The sequence below is a fragment of the Eschrichtius robustus genome, chromosome 1, assembly GCF_028021215.1.
Source record: "Eschrichtius robustus isolate mEscRob2 chromosome 1, mEscRob2.pri, whole genome shotgun sequence".
In the NCBI taxonomy this organism is placed as follows: Eukaryota; Metazoa; Chordata; class Mammalia; order Artiodactyla; family Eschrichtiidae; genus Eschrichtius; species Eschrichtius robustus.
In genome coordinates, this window is record NC_090824.1 from 196,364,364 (window position 1) to 196,389,425 (window position 25,062).

The window sequence follows — 25,062 nt, forward strand, 5'->3', positions numbered from 1 at the left end:
CAATAGCAGTGATTTCCGTTGTTTTTGTGGTGGAAGGCTGTCAAGGGACAGAGGTAGCCATATCGTTCAGTGTTTACACACCAGCGAGTTGATACAGCATTCACTTTTTAAAATATTACCTTTACTTTTATTGCTTTTGAAAGTGCATGTTGCCTACAAAGGCTTACTAAATCAGAGAATATTAAAGACGATGACCTCATACCTCAGAGCTCCTGTTTATCCTGTGAAGTTTTAGCTTTGTTACTAATACAAAGCCATCCGCCCTCAAGGTTTCCTTAGGCTGCTGGTTAGAACACTGTCCAACACATTGTAAAACACGGTGCATCTCTTCAAGAAAGAAAAAAGTGTGCAAAACTCCTACTATATAATACTCAGAATGAAAGTGAGATACAGCTGCTTTAATCAGAGATGAAAGATAATCCTGGGGAATTATTTATGGACAAAAGTCTTCAGGGAGACACACATAGTAATGGCTTCGGGTGGAAGGGTTGACTTGAACCCTTCCACTTCGTTCTGACTCCTCAAGAATGGTAGTCAATGGGGAATTTGGTTCAGTGCTGAGGATGGTAACAGTGTATGTTCTTCCTCTTACAGACTTGCTTCTCTGCTGGACAATTGGTGGAGATATTTCTACAGAACAAGCTTTCAGCCATTTCTAAGGAGGACTTTAAGCAAATGAGTCCAGGAATCATCCAGCAATTACTGAGCTGTTCTTGCCAGCTGCCCCAGGACCAACAAGCAAAGCTGCCACCCCCCACTCCGGAGAGTAAGTTCTGGTTCTTCACTCGGAAAGCTAATGCACACAGTGTATGCAATAATGACGGTGAGTGAAGGATACGTACCATATACCAGGCACCGCTCTAAGCATTTTACATTGATCAGCTCATTGAGTCCTCACACGGTGCTACCAGCTAGAAATTATTATTATTATCCTCACTTTAGAGATGAGGAAACTGAAGCACATAGAAGTTAAGTGACTTGCCCGCGGACACACAGCTGGTAAGTGATAGAGCTGGGATTCAAACCCAGACAGGCTGTTTTTAACCACCTATGCTATACTGCCTTTCAACGAATATTTTATATTTTGTGTATAACTTATATAAATCAAGTTTGTTCCCTGTATTTGACTCAAGCATGGACCAGCTTCGAAGTCCATAGTTGAGATGTGGCATGTTATATGAGAAAGAACATCAGTGTTGGGGTCAGAAAGGCAGAGCTGAGTCATGCCTTCTTTCTCCAGCCAACTCTGTTGGCATATATCATATATCTTCAGCAATCTCTTTATATCCCAAGCCCGTCTCTTTCTCTGCACAGTGGGAAGCAGTGATATTACAGGGCTTCCTATCCATTTCCACATTATGGCACACAGTAAAAATGAAGGCACATTGGGGTAAACCAAAGAGTCTGTTCTGGGATGGAGGTGACCAGTGCAAGGAGGTACCAGCCTCTGGGTTGTGGTTGGCAGTGTCAGGAAGTGAAAGGATCAGTATTTACACTCACCTGTGACCCATAACATCACTGCAGTAGGTGAGCACTGCTGTTAAGACTTCACAGTATACCAGTGAAGTTCCAATGGGCTAATGCGTACAAAAATGCATTCTGTAAATTCAAAGCACCTGCCATTTAAAAGGCAAAAAGAAAAAAAGAAAAAAAATGGTGGCCTAAGAACATCTATGATGGATAGTAAAAATATGACATTTAACTATATTTAAAATATTACCATTGATCTGAGGGCCTTACATAGTTTTCAGAACTGCTTTTCTTTCTCTTTGAGGTGGTCTGCAATGCCCATCATAGCAGAATTGTTCAGTTACTTATTTCTAACTCATAATGGATTCTACATCGAGTGATTCATTTGAAGATTGTGAACAAAAACATGCCAGGCCTATATATCTAAGACTCCACGTTCACTAAGAGGAAAAAAAGCTTCATTCAAAGTGAGCAGCTAAATAATTCAATACCTTGTGGTCAGTGATGGCTCAAAAATGGATCTGTATAACCAGACACCTCCCCGGCACGGGGTCTGGTTATACAGGCCAATTGGGAACAGGGTTTTGGACTGAAGATCCATGAAAAAAGCTTAATTCCCTTTTAAATTAACTTCTAGACCCTTCTAGGAAATAGTCTTCCTGAGAAAAATCCAAACAAGTCATACTCACTAAAGAACCTAGAAAAACACCACCGTCCTCAATTTAAAATGTTGCATCATATAACTAAGGAGAAAGGTTTGTGTTGTTGGCCTTTTGAAATTAAAGGAATGTAAAATGTTAAAGAGGGGGAAGACACAGGGAGACGTTATTAAGAACACAGTGTTCAGTACGCTGAAACTCAACCCCTAAGCACCACCTTCAACTGAACTTCCAGGAAAGAACGCTATGGCCGTGTAGAAATCGTTTCAGACCTGTTCAAAGGAGCTGCTCAGGATTGGTTAAGAATTTAGTTGGTAGGTCCAGTTCTGTTGTAAGGATGGGAAAGATTTATATCAAATCTGACTCCAATCAAGATGCCATGACACTATGTAGGGGACTAGAGTAAGTCAGCCGAGTCTGGTGACCACGAAAGTCAGAGATTTTGTGGTTTTCAGACTGTTCTTGCCACACAAGAGCGGGTAAAACGGACTCACAAGAGACCTAGGAAGATTTACAAGCTCCCAAGGAATGAAACATCCTTTCTCTTCCAAAACCACATTGTAGCTGTCCTCAGGACAATGGAGAAAGTAGAAGAATTGAAGAACTTGAAACTTGGCCTTTTGCCTGGGAAATGTCAGCCCCTAATTTGTCCTTGTTGAGTTCCTGACATTTCCTAATCTTTTGTAGCCACCATAAAAATGTGGCAACTTTGAACTTTATTAGGCACCCAGGTGCTCATGTTAAACTTCAAATGTCTTTAATTTATCTGTTAGTCAAGAAGAATCACTTTCCCACTGAGAGTCTATTTGTGGAAGAATGGGATGTGAAACTTGGTTAAATATCTCTAGGGATTTTCTAATAACATAGGTATTAAATTAGAGCAAAATAAAACCTCTAGGCAGGGGTATGATCATTCCAGACTATTTCTGTTATTTTTTTTTCATGTCGTAAAAAATACATGCAATTTACCATCTCAACCCTTTTAAGTGTACGGTTCGGTAGTATTGAATATTTTCACATTGCTCTGCAACAGATCTCTAGAAATGTCTCATCTTGCAAAACTGAAACTCTGTATCTGTTGAACAACAGCCGTTTTATAGATTTCCCTAGCAGCAAAGGAGTAGTGGTGAGAGTGGGAAAAATCAAGGTGTGAAAGTTTTTTTGCCTCCTCTGAGTACACTACCAACTTTATTTTAATGTGCGATCTCTGTATAATTTAGAGCTTATAATTCGATAAGGGTCCTCTTCACATCACAAGCCTATTGTCATCTTACCAGCTAGTGTCATTCACATGACCTACTGTGGAGAACGAATGTCCCAGAAAAGTATAAGAATGATGAGAATGCAACATCTTCAATTATAACACATTTTAAGATGGTAATTTCTTAAAATCCACAATGGGCTGTAAGTGCAATAGTATGATAGCTGAAATTGTTTGATTTTTTATCCATCTGTGGTCATGAAAGGAAATGATACTTTAATTTTGTAATTACCTACCTTCATTGTTTACAAACCGTTTGGCCTGACATTAGTAACTTCTAAGTTGAAACAGAGTATTCGCTCTGAATATCTGCAACCAAAGGAAAATGGTGTGTGAATATTGTTTATCCCCAAATCATATATACTTGACTCTGAAAGCCATTTCTTCCTCTTAATCTTTCTCTTTCCTTTCTTCCTTTACCCTTTTATTTCTTCTCCCCTCCTACATATTTGTTTCTGTTTGAATAATTGTAAAAAATTGCACTTTCTGAACATTTAAAAAATCTAGAAGCTTAGAAATACAGAATAAATTTTAGGGGTTATAAAAACTTACTGCAATAATCCAAAAGGTAGGCTGTCCAAATTTATATTGTCATCCATTACACATTGACTGATCAGTTTTTACCAATACAATCGCTTGTTTTAGTCACTGAGAATAATAAACACTTCCGACATTACAAATAATTTTGAGAATTTTTGTAAGAAAGTACTCATTTTGTCCACAAATATTGATCTACAGTGGCCCAAACTATATGCTCCTTCTGTAACACTGCTTCCTTGCCTTCGAAATGTTTCAATGAAATGAAATGACAAATATTACCAGTGTCTGTCAATAGAGGTTGTAGTTTAAAGTGAGAGAAATTATTTTCTTTGGGGGTAGGAGGTAAGCTAGCTCCTTGCTTGCTATGGTGATTTTTTTCATAAGGGGTAGTCAGGATAACTTCAAAGCAACGGAGTAATTTGGAGAAAGTCTTTTCATTCTTTTCCTTGCAAATTAAAGCCTTGAAACCTTTTACCCAATATAGCACTCACAAAACGATTTTGTATCCCTATCGGTTATAGTATAGGCTGGGTTCTTCTAGCATGTTCGCTGGCAGAGGCCCTCACAGGGGCTCTGACTCTTTTGCAATCTCCTTTTGGGCTCAGAATACGGCTACAGCACCATGGCAGTAACGCTGCTCACGCTGGGCTCCATGCTCGGGACGACCCTGATCCTTTTCCACTGCTGCGAGGAGAACTACAGGCTCATTTTACAGCTGTTTGTGGGTCTGGCTGTTGGGACACTTTCTGGGGATGCTCTTCTGCATTTGATCCCTCAGGTAAGCGGCTATTTTCCGTTTCAGATGGAGTGTTGCTAATTTCTCTTTACTTTGCGCCACTGGAGGTGTTTATGCAGAATTTCACAGTGGCGTGGATGCATAGATACAGTGGCCAGTGTTTTCCTTGATAATCAGTATTATTTCCCCAAAGCCCTGGTAGGAGTAAAGAGATGATTAATCATTAGATCCACCAGGTTATTCTTATTTTTGAAATTTAAAACTATGTGATCAGATATGGATTCCTATTAACAAAAGTTCAGGAAGTGTACGTATCTATAAATAAAAACGAATGGGCCATAAGATGTACTGGTTTTTCTCCGGTGGCCCCCAGCCCTCATCAGATCCATGCTCTGCTCTTCTCTGCTGTCTTTTCTGCCCCTGAAGATGGCACCTCCTCAGCTCCCTTGCAGGCTGGACTGTTGTTTGAGTTCCCCCAGTGGGTGCACAACAGAAAAGCCAGGGCAGGAGGAGAGAGTGACAGGGGTATCTCTTCCCCGCTCCCTCCCTCCAGCACTGGCTCTAGAAGCAGCTGATTACCCTCAGTAATACACCTCCTGCAGGAGACCTCCTCCCTAACTTCATCTCCCACTGAGCTTCAGTAATTGAGCTTCAGTTATTTCCCACCTTTGCCCTTTGCCCTTTCAGCCCTAAGAGTGATAATGGTTCCCTGGGGTTGCCAGTTTCCGGGTGTCTCATTATCCCTCGTTCATACCCTTGACACCTGCCCACACCTCTGTCATAGCACCACCATTAACCTCTCTTCGTTTGAACCATCAAAATGAATTTCTCTTTCTTGCCCAACTATTAGCATCTAGATTTCCTTTAAGAAACATGCAATCTCCAGGAAGCTGGTTCTTTGCTGAAGTCTTCGGAGGCTCTTTATTTGTCAGAGAAGAAAGGATTAGGACCAGAGATGCAAAAGAGTTCAGGGAGGCGGGTCTTCAGATGAGGTTATGTATCCCTTCTGAAATCTCTTATGGTAGATAATGATGAGCAAATGATTTCCCCCACCTCTCACAAAGTCTGAGATGTTAAAATTCTCCACAAGCCTCTGGCAATTTCCTGCAGGGTCCCTCTTGTTGCTTAGAGGCTCAAAAATTATTACATGTTCTGAAAATTGCAAAGTGAGCATTGGAGAAATGAAACAAACCATTATTAGTTTTAATTTCCCTTATAATCTAATTTTCTGGAAATATTTCAGGGCTTACTGGCTTGAGGCGGTGGCCGAAGCCTGTTTCTAGGTCACTGCAGTGGCTGCAGAGCTGTTCATTGCCCAGGATCCTGGGAAATAGCAACAGGATCTTAAGGCTGCCTGGGTCTCCCCGAGTGGGAGAGTACACAGCCCAAGGCAGCAGGGGTGGACGTTGGGGGGAGTGGGACTGTCCACCGGCCCTACAGAGACATATTACAGAGGGGAACTTAGCTGGGTTTCACTTAGAAGGCAGTTGCTTTACTTGAGGAAAGAGAGGAGGACATAAGTTATGGGAAGAGGAAGATAGATGCCGTACAGGTGGGGTGGAATGCTAGAAAAATCAGTGGTTTCTGAACGTGATCCAAGGCAAGTGTTTAAAGGTCTGCACGGAAATGAGAAAAATCCCACTGTCACGATTTCCTCTTTTAACTAGCTACATTGATTCAACTTGAAGATCTACATTTTATTCTGAAATTGTGAGGTTTTCCTCTGTTTTCTTTTCTGACACGACAACATCCTCTGTTTTGTGACATAATGGTAATTCCAAATATTAGGTGGCTGTCCTTTTAAGTCTTTACCAAAAGAAAAAGTGGACTAATGTGTATATGTCTTTAGTTATGTCCATACACTCAATGTGTATATGGAGATCCATACATATACTCACACATGTATACATATGTATCAATATGTATATGCATATGTACATAAATATCTATACACTATTTATATGAACATATACACATATAATTTTTTTCTTTTCTAAATGTAATGGTTAGTAATATCCTAAATATGGAAACCACCGAGCTATTTCTCAAACTGTCTTCTCCTGGGGAGGGAATATGATGCATCATGATTTACTAGCTCACAAGAAATCATGAGGTCAACAAATGGATGAGACAACCAGTGGGATGAGTCAACTAGAGGAAAATTCCTAATGCTTTTCTAGTATCGTTTTGTGTCCCAGAGAGCTGACAGTATTGCTGGGCATACAGGATGCACTCGATGGAAAAAGTCCTTCAGGTGGATTTCTTACTTATTTGAACATTTATTAAAAGTTTTCTTTAATTGCTATGGGGCATGGGGAGAATAAACCCTGGATGAAATGTATCTTTATATTTGTTCTGGATATAAAAAACATTGATTTGTCGTAAGCATTGCTGTGCAAATTGGGATGGATTAAACTGGAAAAAAATTCAGCTAAAGGACTGAGAATGTATGAAAATTTAGGCCACTTGCTGAAATAAGCTTAGGCTTTAGTCTACTCATTAGCAGAAGCTTTTCAAAGTTCTCCTTTCTTTTTTCACATCTTATTTGGCCCTGATTAAATCATATAGTGGAAGTATTCATACATCTAAAAGCAAACTGGGCTTTGAATGAATTCAGGTGTTGTCATGGGGTTCCCCAGAATGGAAATTGAATATATTTTCAACAGTGCACCTACTAAATAATATTTAAGTCATCAAAAGTTATTTCTTTCCATCTCTTTTCTTTTTAGGTTCTTGGTTTACATAAGCAGGAAGCCTCAGAGTTTGGACATTTCCATGAAAACAAGGGCCATATTTGGAAACTGTTGGGATTAATTGGAGGCATCCATGGATTCTTCTTAATAGAAAAATGTTTTATTCTTCTTGTATCACCAAGTGCCGAGGTATATTTTAAATTTTGTTTATCTTTTATGTTAGGGCTTCATGATATTTGTCTTTTATTTCAGAAATACTTGTTCAAAAGTAATTAACATCTTCATGAGGTTGTCTATTTAAGGGATGGGACTCTGATTTCTAGGACACACAGATCATTCTGACTGAGAGCTTCCCTATAAGCATGATTATTAATTTTTCAAACATCTGTTGCTGGCCCATTACTATACTTATTACAACCTCCTATTTGACCTCCCTGGCTAGTTTAGAAACAGGCGAATATTTCATGTCTGAGAATGAAGGGATTTAAAGGCTTAGCTACCAATCTGTGTTTTGGGTGTCTTTCTTAACCCAAAACAAATTAACAAGCAAACAAAAACTTTGAAAATTCCGAAAATTATGCATCGTTTTCTATCTTAAGGACATTTAAAATTATACAAACAAGAAGCTCAGGAGTGGGAATTCCAGCAAATCTTTTTTTCAGCTTGAATAATTGCTTTCATTGTGCCTGCATTTGATCAATTTCTACATATATGATGAAATGTAAAATGCAGTGTGGCTTATTTTTAGATTTTGTTTCTTTTTGCTCTTATATATTACCCTATAAGAAAATAGATGAACAGTTTTGTGGGATAGTTAAAAACATAAATGCTTGTAAAACAAAACAAAACAAAACAAAACTCCAGGAGACTAAAGTAAACTTTCCCTACAAAGTCCTGGGATTCTGCAGTCTTCATGGTTTTCTACTTATTCCCTGACTTTCTTCCCATTCACATACTATAAAATGCTTGTACTCAGGGCAAACACTACTATCTGTTTTTTTTTTTTTTTTTAGTCAGAAAACAAGTCTTTATTAATTTCTATTAATTAGGTATTGTAGGTATAAGCAGAAGCAATATATGTTATAGTCATTTTCCTTGAGTAACTGATGCTATTGATATATTTTTTTGAACATCTTTATTGGAGTATAATTGCTTTACAATGGTGTGTTAGTTTCTGCTTTATAACAAAGTGAATCAGCTATACATATACCTATATCCCCATATCCCCTCCCTCTTGCGTCTCCCTGCCACCCCTCTAGGTGGTCACAAAGCACCGAGCTGATCTCCCTGTGCTATGCGGCTGCTTCCCACTAGCTATCTATTTTACATTTGGTAGTGTATATATGTCCATGCCGCTCTCTCACTTTGTCCCAGCTTACCCTTCCCCCTCCCTGTGTCCTCAAGTCCATTCTCTAGTAGGTCTGTGTCTTTATTCCTGTCTTGCCCCTAGGTTCTTCATGACCATTTTTTTTTTTAGATTCCATTTACATGTGTTAGCATATGGTATTTGTGTTTCTCTTTCTGACTTACTTCACTCTGTATGACAGACTCTAGGTCCATCCACCTCACTACAAATAACTCAATTTCGTTTCTTTTTATGGCTGAGTAATGTTCCATTGTATATATGTACCACATCTTCTTTATCCATTCATCTGTTGATGGACACTTAGGTTGCTTCCATGTCCTGGCTATTGTAAATAGAGCTGCAATGAACATTTTGGTATACTATCTTTTAAAAGTCTTTTAAAAGACTACTATCTTTTAAAATATCAGCACTTGTTGTTTATTATCCTCCCTAAATTTATTCAAAAATTCTATTTCATGCATCAAAAATAAGGTGGTTTATGGATGGATAGAAGGATGGTAGATAGATGGGTGATAAACTAGGTGTAATAAAATGTCAATGGTAGGATCTAGGGAGTGAATATCTGAGTGTTGACATCACAGTTCGTTTAGCTTTTTTGTATATTTGAAACTTTTCACAATAGATAGATTTTAAACAAAATTCTGTAGAAATTTTTTCTGTTTTAATGAATCAGGGTTGTTCTTTGGCCTGGGGCCCAAGCTAGGGTACTATAGTAATTCAGGAATTAGGAATGACAGTTTCAATCCCAATGCTTTCTTAAAAACTTAGGAATCCCACTTTCTCTAAAAATTTAGGAACTTAACCTCCACAAAAGGAGTTCTAATCTAACTAAGCATTAAAGACAATAATAAGATCCCCATTTATACACAATAGACTAGCATTCATGGACTGGAAAAACTAATTCAGAAAGCCAACGTATCAACTTATGCATAATAATTAGAAATGTAACCAGATGGAAATGAGTGAAATAAATTCTGAACATTCAAAAATTATACTTTTTTCAGATGGTCCTTGGACTTGTCAGGGAACTTAAAATGAGTTTTAAGAACATAATTTTAAGATTCATGATATTGTGTAAAAGAAAAGGAATGTGAATATTTTAGAAGCTACAAGTACTTTGGTGAATATCTTTCTGGAGATATTCATTTAGTGGTTATAGGGTACAATACAATTTCGATGATCATCCTTTTGGTATCTCCATCAGAAAGAACTCACAATTTAATAGACAATATAAAATTACCACCGTTCATGCCTTTGTAAATCATAACTAGAATTTTTGAGGTTGCATTCTTTTTTTTTTAATTGAAGAATAATCGATTTACAATGTTGTATTAATTTCTGCTGTACAGCAAAGTGACTCAGTTATACATACATATATTCATTTTCATATTCTTTCCTGTTATGGTTTATCACAGGATATTGAATATAGTTCCCTGTGCTATACAGTAGGACCTTGTTGTTTATCCATACTATATACATTAGTTTGCATCTGCTAACCCCAAATTTGAGGTTGCATTCTTAAAGCATTTAGACTATGCATGATGTTTTAGGGCAGTCCTATGCCCTAAAACATTCGTTTTAGCAAGTATTTATCCTGATGAAATTCTCCCAGTACCCTCATCCACCCCTTTGGCCAATAAGCAAAATGTTAAATAGAACTGTGGTACTGACAAAGGCTACACCTGTGTTCTTCTGGCTTCAGCACTAATTTTAAACCATCCTCATCCAGCAGGGCATGTCACTGGTTAATGGGCATATGGGACATTCCCGTCATCTTGCATTCAACACTGAATCAAGTGACCAGTCAGGCAGAGGCAAATCTGCTTCAACTATCCAGTTGGTTGGTTACTGACCTGAAGTATTCTACTGATTTGATTACCTTCTTTCCTTTATTCCTTGATAAATAGATGAGAATCAGTAGGCTAGATAAGTATTAATAGAATCCACTCCTGATTTGCCTGTTCTTGATCATGATAAATCCTATTTGGAAAACTTTGCCAAACACCTGAAGGCTGTTTTCAAGGGTAAAATGCATTTTCCACAGATTCAAGTCACTGCTCTCTGCACCTCTTTGAAACACATGTGGATCAGATTGACATAATAAACATAACCTTAATCACTCTGTTTACAAGTTTTCATAAACCAGCCGACCTTGAGGTTTCTCCAGTCTGAGAAATCCTTAGTCATGACTAGGTGAGGCCAAATAAATGTTGAGCAAGGAATTAGTTAGAGGACCTAAGAGTGGAGGGTTCATTTCGTAATGTAGGAGAGAGTGATTCTGTTCAAGGAGATGTCTCATAGTAAATGCCTTCTGTTACACTGAGTTTTCCACAACAAAAATCTTCTGTGTGAATTCTCAAAACACAACCTCCAATCAGGTTCAAAACAATATTCCCATTTTAATTCTTAAAGTCATAAATAAAGGGACCGGAAAAATATGAAAATATATAACATAGTTAGAAAACGTGCCTCCTATAACCATGGCCTTGGGGGAGGGGGTTACAGTTCAAGAGTAGATTCCTGAGTAGAGAGAAGTAAGCTATTCCTGACACATTAACCTGGCAAAATACAAGTCTGGCAGTAGATTGCAGAGCTAGAGCTAACTCAGGGATGTGAACAAAAAATATTTCTGTACAAAAACCTTATTGTGTTTATTATTTAGATACGTCACATGTGGTTTGAAAGAAGATAACTCCAGGCTGAGATTAGTTTTTAAATCACTTTAATGCTGACCTCATTTCTTCTGTGTGAATGAAGGGTCCAGAGCCCCAAGATGTAAACACATCTCGGATGCTAATTCAATGAGTTTAGAACGATTTGACTTCTCTAGCTCACTAATAATATACTCACCATTTCTTTTGTTATTTAAGCTGCAAGATCAACCTAAAGAGAAATAGAAATAATATGAACTTTTAGGATTGTTTGATGGGTCCAATTTCCTGTTTTGTTTTTGTTTTTGTTTTTTTAGTTATTTCTGAGATATACATTTTGAATTCCCTGTTTTTTAAGGAAATTTTTTAAGGAAGAGGAACTCACAAATCTTTCCAGTCATCAAAGGAGTTTTAGATATTTGCCTCTAAATTCCTTTACATACTGTGACAATATATAGCTTTTTGGGGAAAAAAAAAAATCCTGGAATAAATATCTGAACTCCTGTCTTTTAATAGTCTTTTGATCTTAATCAGGCTTTTGATATAACGTAATTTTTAAAAACCCCACATTTTTCTTTTGTTTCTAGATCCACCAATTTCAGGCAAGAGGCCTGTCTACCTCTTCTAATCCTGTATCCTTCAGATCCTACCTTCTCAGCCATCCTTCTCCAAAAATAGCCTATCGTTACATCTTTTGAATAACTGCTGTTATTCTAACACGTGAATGTTAAGTTTACTTTCTCTGTTTACATTAAAAAAAAGATGCTTATGTCTCACATTAAATTTGTCTCAAAGTTTCCACAATTTTGGGTGATAGGAATATGCTTCTAAAATGACATGTTCCATAGACAGATAAGAAGTATTCTTTTCACACAATAGAACAAGAATCTTAGGCCTAGGGAGGGAAAGTGTCTTTCCTGAAATTGAACCATGAGTCAGTCTCTGAAATAAAATCATATCATCTCAACTTGTAGAAGTCAATTCCAAAATCTCACCTTCCTGTCATGTGAAAGGATGAAAAATCTTTTAAAATTGTATTCTTTTGTAAGTTTGTTGATCTCCTTTCTTAGTCAGCAAGGTTTTTTTTGTTTTTGTTTTTTTCCTAACTGGAAACGCAACAGAAACAGCATCTTATGCTATGATGAATGAAATGAAGTGTTGGGTTTGCAATGGTTTCTTCTCCACAATCTACTTAAAGATCAGAAGAGAATTCTAGATCCACAGTCTACTGTACAGGAGCAGGGCCAACTGAGGTCAAGAATCAAGAATCATTTTTTTTTCCTACGGCTTTTGGGTTTCATAAAGACTTCCATAATTTAATAATGAATTACAGACTATCTAAGTAGCCTCTAGCTCTCTATGGAAGACTCTGAGCTACGTAAGAGTGCTATTTTCACCTGCATGTAGACAGTGGGAAAAACATGCTTGCAGACTCTTGGCTCTACCTTCTGTGTTTGTCTATGAAATTGAGAAGTTCTAATATACTCTGGAGGATCAAAATATCTTTTGATAATCAACATAACTCTTCATGTTTCATTTTTCAATAAAATGATGACTATTGCTTATCATTCATATTTTATTTTTTAATTTAAAATAGAAAGGCCCAGAAGATGCACAGGCAGCTGAAATTCCTATAGGCAGTCTGAATGCCCCCAACAGAAAATGTGAGTACCAATTTTAAAAATCCAAACATTAAATATAGAAAGTGCCATAGAAAGAAGTTATATCTGTTTTGAAATAAATATGTGAAAACCATGTAAATTTCATGTTGGGTATGTATTTCATTATTAAAACTTTTGCAGTGAAATTTTTAATAAGGGCTCATCCCTATCAGTCTTTGAAACCTACTACACATTAATATCAGTGTTACTTCATTCTTTAAAAATGTTTTCCCCAATGGCTTAAAACTGATCCTCTGGAAACTTCGATTAGTGTAAATACTTACGTGGTTATCAAGGCTCGTTTAAAATCCTGCTTACATGATGATTTGAGCCTTTTACTTCCCATGAAGTCTGGAGACAGTACTGTTTTTTTGTCTTCTATCACAGTCTACTGATAATTCATCACAAATGTCTATCTCCTTTATGATATTGTCGTTAACATGGTGGAGTTCAAATCAGTGCTATCTCATTATTCACATCTTATGCTATAACTCATTTGTTTGTATAATTTGCATCCAGTCTTCTTCTTTCTATGATTTTCCCTATTTCTGAATTTTTTTGTGTGTGTGATTTTTTAAAATTAATTAATTAATTAATTAATTTTTATTTTTGGCTGTGTTGGGTCTTCGTTTCTGTGCAAGGGCTTTCTCTAGTTGTGGCGAGCGGGGGCCACTCTCCATCGCGGTGCGCGGGCCTCTCACTGTCACAGCCCCTCTTGTTGCGGAGCACAGGCTCCAGACGCGCAGGTTCAGTAGCTGTGGCTCACGGGCCTAGTTGCTCCGCAGCATGTGGGATCTTCCCAGACCAGGGCTCGAACCCGTATGCCCTGCATCGGCAGGCAGATTCTCAACCACTGCGCCACCAGGAAAGCCCCCCTATTTCTGAATTTGATTAACCAATTTTGGTTAGGACTTTATTCCCTTTTGCTCATGCTTCTGAATAATTCTTAGAACTTTTTTTTTTTAAAAGCCTGTGTTGGTTTTCATCAGTTGCTCCTGAATCCTTGCCCCATTTTTCTCACTGGTATTACTCTTTTGTAAACACACTTCTCAATAGTTTAATGTTAAGCAGTCATGATTAGTTATGCCCATTCTATCAGAATAGGTTAGTTACCTGAGGAGAAAAAGAGGTATTTATTGAATACTTATTATATGCCAGGCACAATGCTAAACACATGACATGGATTATCTCATTTAATCCTCTTACACTTTACTGAAGTAAGAATAATTAATATCCAAATTACACAAATGAAGAGACCACTCATTAGAGAGGGTAAGTCACTGCCCAGGACTACATAGCTACTAAACTCTAGCATTGAGGAACTAAGAAATGCTAATGCAGCAACAATTTCCTTGTGATCATTCATTCAGGCATGCATCCCTGTATTTTTTCACATTCTTTCATTCATTCAAGAAATGTTTGGGCTTCTTGGGTGGCGCAGTGGTTAAGAACCCGCCTGCCAATGCAGGGGACACAGGTTCGAGCCCTGGTCCAGGAAGATCCCACATGCCACGGAGCAACTAGGCCCGTGCGCCACAACTACTGAGCCTGTGCTCTAGAACCCACGAGCCACAACTACTGAAGCCCACGCACCTAGAGCCGGTGCTCCGCAACAAGAGAAGCCACCTCAATGAGAAGCCCGTGCACCGCAACAAAGAGTAGCCCGCTCACCACAACTAGAGAAAGCTCACAGACAGCAACGAAGACCCAACGCAGCCAAAAATAATAAATAAATAAAATAAATGAATTTAAAAAAAATGTTTGAGCATGTTTTAGGTGCTGTGATTGCACTGGGGAATAAAATTAGGAATGGTCTTTATCCCTAGTTTGCAATGTGGTTGAGGATATAAATGCTAATAAGAACAAACAAGGTAGTAACAATCACTGTTCTGAATGTGTTTGATGTTTTCACGCCTGTAATTTATTTATATGATTCAAAATATGTAATTACGTAGTCTGTCCAATTCTTTTTTCAGGACATTGGTACTGATATTTTTCCTTCTAAATCTTTAGTTACAGGAGAAGTTTTAGAATGCCTGGCACCTAGAAGGTATATCAGAGACATTTCTTTGTATTTGTTTTTAGAAGAAAGGAAGTGGAAAGAAGGCTACACCTAGTCAAATTAGGAGCAGAGAGTGGTCGTCATAATGGAAGTGGAAGTAATAATGATGGTCTTATTCAAATATTTTGTAGACCTCATATCTTTCTACTTCAGATATCAATCTTGGCATACAGAATGATTAGTGAACAAATCCAAATTTGATTACGCAACTGCCCTTTTTGCCAGGGACATATTGAATTAGCTTCAAATATTTGATTACTTGTTTCATATTACCTCATTGGTGGAACTCAGGAGGTGAGAGTCCTATCCACAGTCTGATTTAAATAAACAAAAAGCAACATGATACAAGATCCAGCCTGGGTATTACCATGGAAAACCTCTGATAAGTCAAAAATGTGGAGCTCAAAATGACTTCCATGTACCGAAGGAAAGGTAAAATATTATTGATAGTTCTGTAATGAGTACATTGATTTGCCAGTGAACGCTTGTCTTATCTTCCACTGAGTAATGTTTCAATTGTCTTAAACAACATGCACAATGTGCTCCTTGTTGTTTATATGCAAATATGTATATTTGCCTTGTGGCTTGTTACATGGTCATGAGCTGACATTTAGAAACCCATCATCAGAGATAACAAAATAATTGGCAACAAAAATAGGCTGCAGTGTTTCTTGGCAAAGTATAAATTGGGTAAATGTTTTCCATCCAAATATATGCTGTTAATATCAAAACTGTATGGAGGCATACACACAGGCATGGATTGGAAATCACAATTTATTTGTATGCTGCAATGTTGTCACATGGATTACTTTAAATTATTTGATTTTATTTCCACAAAGAAGAGCTTTACTTCTGAAAATCGGCAGGAACAGCTGAGTGACCTGTTTGCATTTTTAGGCTCAGAGAGCTTCCAGGCAATGCCAATAAGAACTCTCTGAATTCAATACTTTGATATTTATTCTGTATTTTTATGACTGTTGCCTAAAATCTTCTCATTTTTGTTAAAGACTGAAATGAATTAGGAAACCACCAGAACGATAGAACTGAGTCTCACCGTGATGGTTCTAAATAAAGCATGATTTTGAGAAGTAAAATGCATGGGATGTCTTTCCAACACAGGCAATACATTTATCTCCTGGCTGATAGTCTGGGCTAGATCTGTTGTTTACTGAAGTTCCTTATTTCACAGTGTGGGCTATGAAATAAGTCAAATCATATCCCCCCAGTAAACCATATTACAATACAGTCTCTCCACAGTCTTAGACCAGGTAACAGAAGCCAGAAGGTAACCTCTTCCTATTTTTGAGTGTCCAGTTATTAGAATATTGTGGGCAGTTCTAATAGTAACAATAGCAACTCCTAACACCTGTCACACAGCATACATCAACTGAGTAATTAGACTACAGCAATTGATTTTACTGGCTGTTCTTATCAAGTGGTATACCTAGGTAGTTCACTGTCAGAATATGTGTTATCCCTGGAATACTTTTTGTATTTGTTAACGGTTCCAACCCATAATACTAATACACAGTTTTAGATTTTTCAAAACAGAAATTCTGTCCGTCAAAAACTTGAACCCAGCTGTGATCTAATTATTTCATTAATTAAACCCATTATGGTCCAGTTTATCTCATTGGCTGTCTACTAATCAGATAATGTATATAATGTAATAGAATCGCATGAAGACAGCTTCTCTTTATTTCATTCAACATCTAGTTGGTCTAGTCAGAAAGACAGAACATTCAGTAAATGTTCCAAAGCTAACTTTGAGATCGGAAGGGATGGAAGCGGTTCTGCCGTGGTCACATTTGGGGAGCGAAGGAGGCAGTGTGGGAGGGTGGTTAGCACCAACCAGAAAGTGGAACGATCACAAAGTGGCAGGAGGTTGACAGGTGACTCCAGGAGACTGACACGAGGGGCAGTCTGACTCAGGGGACAGTTTCAGAAAATAGACTCCATTTTAATGGCATTCTGCCCCGAGGGTCTTAAATTATTTAAAAATGCTTCACAAAAGACATTATGTGGAAAGGTCATCGAATGTATTTTGGAAAGTTATTAACAGTGTTATTTTTATCTTCTTTTGGCACAGCTGAACAGGGGGACAGAAGAGCGAATGCCCTAACTTATCTCATAATTAGTCAGACCCATTAGAAAAATGGTGACCATAAATCCAAGTGTGCCATGTCGGTTGCCGTATTCGCATCTCCGGTCCTGACCTATTTTGAAAGCTGAGACAAAGTGGAGTTACTTAATCTGGTGCAATTTAAGGATGTCGAGGCTGGAGGGGAAAGTTGGTCGTAACTGAAGGATTCCATGAACTATGTAGTGCTCTGTTCATGCTTCTTGCACCTTTTTTTTGGTTCTTTAGGCAAAACCATTAGCTTGTTAGCAATAATGATCCTGGTTGGGGACAGCCTGCATAATTTTGCAGATGGTCTAGTCATAGGAGCAGCCTTCTCATCTTCATCCGAGTCAGGAGTGACCACAACAATTGCTATCTTGTGTCATGAAATTCCCCACGAAATGGGTAAGTCTGACGGTAGAATCACTCTTCCTGCTTGCTGAGAAAATCATAATATATTTCTAGCCATGGTTTACTAGGCTTCTTTTTCCAACACATGATTGAAAGATGAATACTTTCTGTTCATAATTTATTTGAACCATCAAAAGCAAAGAACTAGAAAAAACATTCCTGTACCTCAAGATAGAATTCAATTAGACCCCTTTATGATATTTCCTGGATCCAGAAGTGACTCTTTTTGGATTCTGGAGAATTCTATATGGGAGACAGTCATTAAAGGTGGGGGGAAGGGATAAATTAGGAGGTTGGATTAAGATATACACACTACTATATATAAAATAGATAATCTACAAGGACCTACTGTATAGCACAGGGAACTCTGCTCAATACTCTGTAATAACCTATATGGGAAAAGAATCTAAAAAACAATGGATGTGTGTATATGTATAAGTGAACCACTTTGCTGTACAACTGAGACTAACACAGCATTGTAAATCAACTATACCCCAATACAAAATAAAAATTAAATTTAAAAATAAATAAAAATAAAAATACTGGCATAATAAAAAATACTTTAAATTTTTTTAAAAAGAACTTCAGCAAAAACTTTAAAATCTGCGTATTAAATGTGGGCAAAACATTAATAGGAGAACTTTTGATCCATTATGTCAGCAAACAGGCCAATGAGATAAAATAACATTTAAATTAAAGCCAAACCATGGTTTCATCAACCTGATTTATACAAAATGTCTAAAGCCAAGTGTAACATTGAAATGACAGGCGTATGGTATCAGATTCATATAAGACACTTTTTCTGGATAATCTTAATCACCCATGTAATTCAAATCCTGCCTCCCAGGAACCAAGAGGAGACGGAATAGACATTTCTGAAACAGGTCCAGAAAGAGGAGAGGCTGGTCCGAGGCACACGCGTGCCCTAGAGAGAGGACTCTTGGCAGTCAGTCTTTCTTATCTCACTTTCACATTTACTTTGCCCACTTGGGCCACCCCTGACCTCTTGGGTTCTGTGTCTATTGCCCAGAGTCCTGTCACTCATCATCACTGACCCATTCCTCTCTGAGGAGTTTATCCAAGGTCCTTCCTGAATCCGTTAAGACATACCTGGTCTGGGGGCCATATTGTATGGTCCTATTTTAGCTACTATAATAAAACCCAACAGAGGTGGGTGACAGTCTGCGACAGGCCAGCAAAAATGTCTGAAGATCTGTTCATAGTATTAATTACGCAAGAGAACTAGGAAACTGAGTCCCCAGGCTGTCTCTTTTTTTAAATTTTTTATTGAAGTATAGTTGATTTACAATGTTGTGTCAATTTCTGCTGCATAGCAAACTGACTCAGTTATACACATATAGACATTCTTTTTTATATTCTTTTCCATTATGTCTCTTTATTGAACTCCAGCCTCTTCTCAATCCCAAAACTAAGAAATAGAGCCCCTCAGATTACAAGATCATTCTTCTTTTGGAGGAAAAGTGTAGAGGGAATAAGGTCGTTTTTCTATAATCATTAAGGCAGTAAAACATTTTCTAAAGGAAAAATCTGTTTTCCTAACCAACTTTTGCCATGATTTAAAAATCTCCTTAAGTCATTTTCTCTTTCTCCATAGCAGTTCCTGCCTAAGTAAAAAAAGAAAAGCCCATATAATGTTTACTACCTTGGGATTTTGCCTGGCAAGTTTCCAGGTAAAAAGCTTTAGAAATCCCAGGGCAGCAAGTACTTTATTTTGCATTTGTCTAAGTTGAATATGTCACAGGACATTAGGAAGTAAAGAGTATGTCACAGTTCTCTCTGTATATACTATCTTCCAGAGCAGTAAAAGGAACAGAACTCTTGAAATGTAACTTCCTAAAGTATAATGAGTTAGGCTCTAAATGCTAGAGAAATATAGGAAAGTGTTTTATTAACTGATCATTCAATTTTACTTATAAAATTGGCCCCAGTTGCTGAAATTTGAAACAAACGAATAGCACACGAGTTGAATAAAGCCATCATCAGTTAAATGATAATTCTGTTTTCTTTTCCCTTAAATTTCAGGAGACTTTGCTGTGCTCTTAAGCTCTGGACTTCCTATTAAGATTGCCATCCTGATGAATTTTATAAGTGCTTTAACTGCCTTCATAGGACTGTATATTGGTCTCTCGGTATCCACGGATCCATGTATTCAGAACTGGATCTTAACAATTACTGCTGGGATGTTCTTATATTTGTCCTTGGTGGAAATGGTAAGCTTTGTGGTTTTTCTATTTTGTTTTTCCAAACACTAAAAATGCAAAACAGAGAAAAAGCGGCAAAACGGAAGGATCGATGGGGAGAAGAGAAGAATATAGACAAAAGTATAAAAGAGTAGGGAAGTATTCTGTGCAATCCAAGAAAGTAAGCGGTAGGCAGAAGAAACGTAATTTGAGATTCAGAGAATATTGACATTCTGTTAAATGAAATTAAGTGGAATGATTGAAACCTTTATAATTGTCAAAAAGTGATTGTCATTTCATTCTGCTCCAGCTTTGCATCTATAAAAGATGCCTATACTTCCAGCTGAAAAATGAAAAGTTCTGTTAAACAGCCAGTTGTTTTGTTTATACGTTAGAAAATATTTCAACTGAATTTGTCATTAAATTAAAGAGCTCTTTGGCTTAATGAACCAACCCATCTTTAAGTTGCCAAAGCGCTATCATGCTGGTGAAATGAGAAAGATTATTATAGTATTGAGTCTCTAAAATTGCAATATATTTTTCCTGAAGAGGTCCTTGATGACATTAATGGTTAATTCAATCATCACGTTTCATCCCCTAGAATCTGAATTGAACCTGGGAAATTTCACTTTTTTTTTTGCCTCTTAAGTTCTGTTCTTTGCAAGATAAACCAGTTTTTTAAGGTCACCTTCTATTAGATTGTTTACAACTTACATGTCTTTTTTTTTTTTTTTTGGCTGCGCCATGGGGCTTGGAGATTTTAGTTCCCGACCAGGGATTGAACCTGGGCTCCGGCTGTGAAAGTGCCAAGTCCTAACCACTGGACCACCAGGGAATCCCCTACAACTTACATGTCTTAAAATAAAAGTCATAATGATTTTCCTGTCTCATGGGAGGGAATAAGGCAAATTAAAATGGCATAAATTAACAAAAGAAATATATATTTTTAAAATCACCCATTTTTTAAAAGAAGTCTTTATTGAATTTGTTACAGTATTGCTTCTGTTTTATAGTTTGGTTTTTTGGCCACGAGGCATGTGGGATCTTAGCTCCCCAACCAGGGAATGAACCCGCGCCCCCTGCATTGGAAGGAAAAGTCTTAACCACTGGACCACCAGGGAAGTCCCAACAAAAGAAATATTTAAGACTTAAAATCAATAGAAAGCCAATCTGATCAGAAATAAAACATGTGATTACATGCATCCTGGAGCAGAAATGTAAAATACACAATCTTGAAGGTCATATATGGAACAGGACCATTGGGGTTGACTAGTGATTTGGCAAAAACCAGCGATTGTCCTGGAAGTAAGTAAAGAGACTGTTTCATAAGGGAAAAAATCTGGGACGCAGGAACCTGGGCTTATATAACCAGAACAGCGCATTCTATAAGCAGAATTCAAGAAGGGGACTCTTCAAGTAAAACCACCATCTTAAACTGTGCTGTAGGGACTTCCCTGGCAGTCCAGTGGTGAGGACTCCACGCTTCTACTGCTGGGGCTTGGGTGGGGAGGCACAGGTTCAATCCCTGGTCAGGGAACTAAGATCCCCCATGCCTGTCGGGGCACAGCCAAAAAAAAAAAAAGAAACCCACTGTAAGTGCTTCTGACTTTTTGGTGGTCTTTCTTAATTCTCATGAGATTCAAGTATATGAGGTAAACACCAAAATGTACTTTCATATTTGGAAATGTTCTTACATATTGTCTATGATACTCGGGAAATTCCCTAATCTTGATAGTGAATATAGTCAAAGGTGCAGCTGATTCTACCCATCTTCTCTGAACCCCAGTCCCCAACCCTCAATCAGTGTTAGAGAACTGCACCATCCTTCCAGTTTGAGAAATCTGGATTTCTCGCCTTGTGTGACTTAGAAAGCACACGGCCACTCATCACTGAATGTCGTGAGCTACCTTTTATTTAAAATGTCTGTAGATCCATCCTTAAGTTCACTCTGGAGCCTCCTGATTTTCAGCTTTGTGTTTCTTTTTTTTTTTTTAAACATCTTTATTGGAGTATAATTGCTTTACAATGGTGTGTTAGTTTCTGCTGTATAACAAAGTGAATCCGTTATACATATACATATGTCCCCATATCTCTTCTCTCTTGCGTCTCCCTCCCTCCCACCCTCCCTATCCCACCCCTCTAGGTGGTCACAACAGCTTTGCATTTCTAATTCCTTTTTTCTTTAGGAGTTCGTTGGGGGCAGTTGCTATATTCTTTTGAAGTAGATTTTGTGTTTTAACACGGTGTAGTCTCTCTTCAAGTATGATGGATGTGTATGTACGTAGTTAGTCCTTTCTCTTTGTCTCCTAAAATTGACCTGAAAAGATGATCAAGAACCATTTGAGCCCTAAGCTAAAGACATCATTTTCCCCTCAATGTTTCTTCTCCCGGTCTTGTAAGGATAAAGAATTGCTTCTAAGAAAACAATGTGGCTGACATCCTATGAAATTCTAACTAGAAGAAATCCTGACCTTATTGCAAATTACTATTGGCCAAAGAAAAATCAGCGCCCTGGCAAAAAGACAGGAAAGAAAATACTCTGAGTTTCCTGGGGCGACTTGCTATAATCCAGGTCACCTGCTCTCACGGCCTTTTGAGTAACTTCTAAACAAATACAGCTCCTTCACATAGTGGCAAGTTTAACTGTTGTACTCTGGGGCCATGCCAAAGAAAATACTTTTTTTGTCATTTCAAGGGAAGAAAACAAGGTTTCAAGACTCTGTACAACAGCAAAGAAAATAAATGACAGCAACTAAAGGGTAAGGGAGAATACTTTCATTCACTGGCTATTTACCAAATTCTGGAAATCTACCAGGCATCTTCTGAGCAGGGTTAATGTGAAAAGATTAGCTAGATTTTTGCTTTGCTTATTTGTTTCAAAGAAATTGGGTGTGTTATTTCAAACTCCTAAAAGGAAAAGAGCTGGGGGCAAAAATGGGGCCATTAATAATGATGCCAGCAAAGCAGAAAGTCTTCACTAGGGAAGTCTGCCAGCCTGAAATTCTCCAAAGTGGCATTGCCTTATCCAAACACACCACCTCTCAGTTCCACTGAATAGTTTCTAAAGTAAGTTAAGAATGACTGCAGCTCTGGGTGGCCAGAGGAAATTCATTCTCTATGGTAAAGATCCATGTGCTAGACTGGGTTTCCCCAAAGCAGAGTCTAAGACAAAGGCGTGTGTGAAGTCAGTCAGCTTGGGAGGTGATCCCAGGGAACAGGACTGAAGGGCAGGTGGAGTGAAACAGAGAAGGAAAAAAAAGTCAATAAAACAATGGGTTTTTATTAAGTTCAATACCACCATGGGGCGTCCACCACACGGGACCTACTGAGGGGGCTTCTGTCCCCATTGTTCGTTGGTCCCATAAGCATCACCTCCCACATTTCAGGTGATACATGCCTGAGTGCCAAGGGAGTTCCCTGGCAGTCCCATGCCATCACACTGAGGAGCCCGGGGCAAGAGAAAGAGGAATGTAGTAGAGACCTGAAACAAGGCTTCGTGCAGGACTAGTTAACGCCCTCTTGGAAATGGTCTCTGCAGCAGTAGCTGTGGTGAGAGATGGGCTGAAAGAATATGAAATAGCACACACGTGCTGGCCATTAACAGTTGGCCCCTTCCACCACTCAAATATGCTCCTGGTCTCCTTCACTTTGGAATTCCATCTATACCAAAGCCCCTGCAGAGCGGTAGACAGCAAAAAACTCCACAAAGACTTAATACAACGTAGTTAGTGGAAACAATCTCTAAACCCTACTGGTCTTCTTTGATATTCATGATCTATGTCCTTCCAGCAGACAATCTTGATTCTCCCCACCTTCAGGCAGCACTTTGGCTGACCTCGATTTCACTCCTGGTAGGGACACCCAGATCTTCCCTGAGGGATCCGCTTTGTCCTTGTCAGGCCATAGTTCCTGTGGTTGCCTGTTCACCATTGTCACCAGGCACGGAAGCACCAAGAAAGGCTCCAAGGAATTCTCAGGTTTCCAGATACAGTCCTTGCTTACTCCATTGTGTAGCAATCACCCTACTCCTCATGGTAACCACTGACAATTGTTCCCATCAGCATAATAACTTTTTTCTCTATTGGTTGATCTATTGGCATGAGATGCTCAAGTGACCAGGAGGTAGACATAACTTCAAGTTCAGTGGAAACATTCCCTGGTGTATTCTCCTCAAGAACAAGGATCTGTGTGATCTGATGGTGCTAAAGTTTGCAGGAACAGGAAGCACAAATTCTAAAAGCAGAAAAACTGGCAATGATTATATACCATTGCTTCATGATTTTGCTTATTGTTTCTGCTCTTATTTCTATTATTTCTTCCTTCTACTCACTTTGCATTTAATTTTCTCATCATTTTCTGGCTTCATGAGATGGAACGATGTATCTTTGATTTTAAATGTTTTCTCCTTTCCTAGTATAAGCATTTAAAGCTGTAGATTCCCCTCTAAGCACTGCTTTGCTGAATCTCATGTATTTTAATATGTTCTGTTTCCAGTAATGATCATTTTGAAATGTTTTTAATCATTCACAACACCTCATGATTTTTTCTTATTTGACCCATGTACTATATGGAAGTATGTTGCCTAATTTCTCAATATTTATAGCTTTAAAAAATATCTTTTAGTTATTTATTTTAACTCTTGCATAGTCAGAGAATATACTTTGTATTACTTTAGCCCTTTGAAATATTCTGAGACTTTTCTTATGGCCCAGAATATGGTCTATCCTGGTGAATGGCCCCATGTGCACTTGAAAAGTACATGAGTGCGACTGCTGTTGGGTGAGGGATTCTGTGAATGTCAATTAAGTCAGGCTGGTTGATAGTGTTATTCATATTTTCAAATTCCATAATGATTTTTTTCTCCACTAGTTCTGTTAATTATTGAGGGAATGATTGAGGGAGTTAGAATACAGACCTAACTTTGTGGGTTTCCCTATTTCTTTCTTAGTTCTATCAATTTTGCTTCATGCATTTGACACTCTGATATTAGATGCATGCATATATAGGGCTGCTACGTCTCATTAATTGAATTGATACTTTTATCACCATGAACGATTCCTCTTTATCTCTGGTAAAAGTCCTTGTCCTAAGTCTCCTTTGCCTGATGTTAATATAGTCACACCTGCTTTCCTGCTTACTATTTGCACAGAATATGGAAAGTAGGTGGTAGGGCTTTGAAAGAGTATTTGAAGTGACGTAACAGGAGAAATGTCTGATACAATCAGCAGT

General features: G+C 38.1%; 1 protein-coding gene across 3 annotated transcripts in view; it reads left to right on the top strand.

Moving 5' to 3' along the window:
- The window catches only part of SLC39A12 (solute carrier family 39 member 12), a 69,024-nt gene that overhangs the window by 24,051 nt on the left and 19,911 nt on the right, over positions 1 to 25,062 (top strand). Inside the window, exons 5-11 of one of the 3 annotated variants that reach the window (XM_068539033.1) lie at positions 595 to 766; positions 4,536 to 4,708; positions 7,396 to 7,548; positions 10,455 to 10,565; positions 12,974 to 13,040; positions 17,468 to 17,626; positions 19,676 to 19,863. In XM_068539033.1, the coding sequence (XP_068395134.1) occupies positions 595 to 766; positions 4,536 to 4,708; positions 7,396 to 7,548; positions 10,455 to 10,565; positions 12,974 to 13,040; positions 17,468 to 17,626; positions 19,676 to 19,863 (1,023 nt within the window). The remainder of the gene's footprint in view (positions 1 to 594; positions 767 to 4,535; positions 4,709 to 7,395; positions 7,549 to 10,454; positions 10,566 to 12,973; positions 13,041 to 17,467; positions 17,627 to 19,675; positions 19,864 to 25,062) is intronic. The other 2 variants (XM_068539042.1, XM_068539049.1) reach the window with 2 other exon arrangements.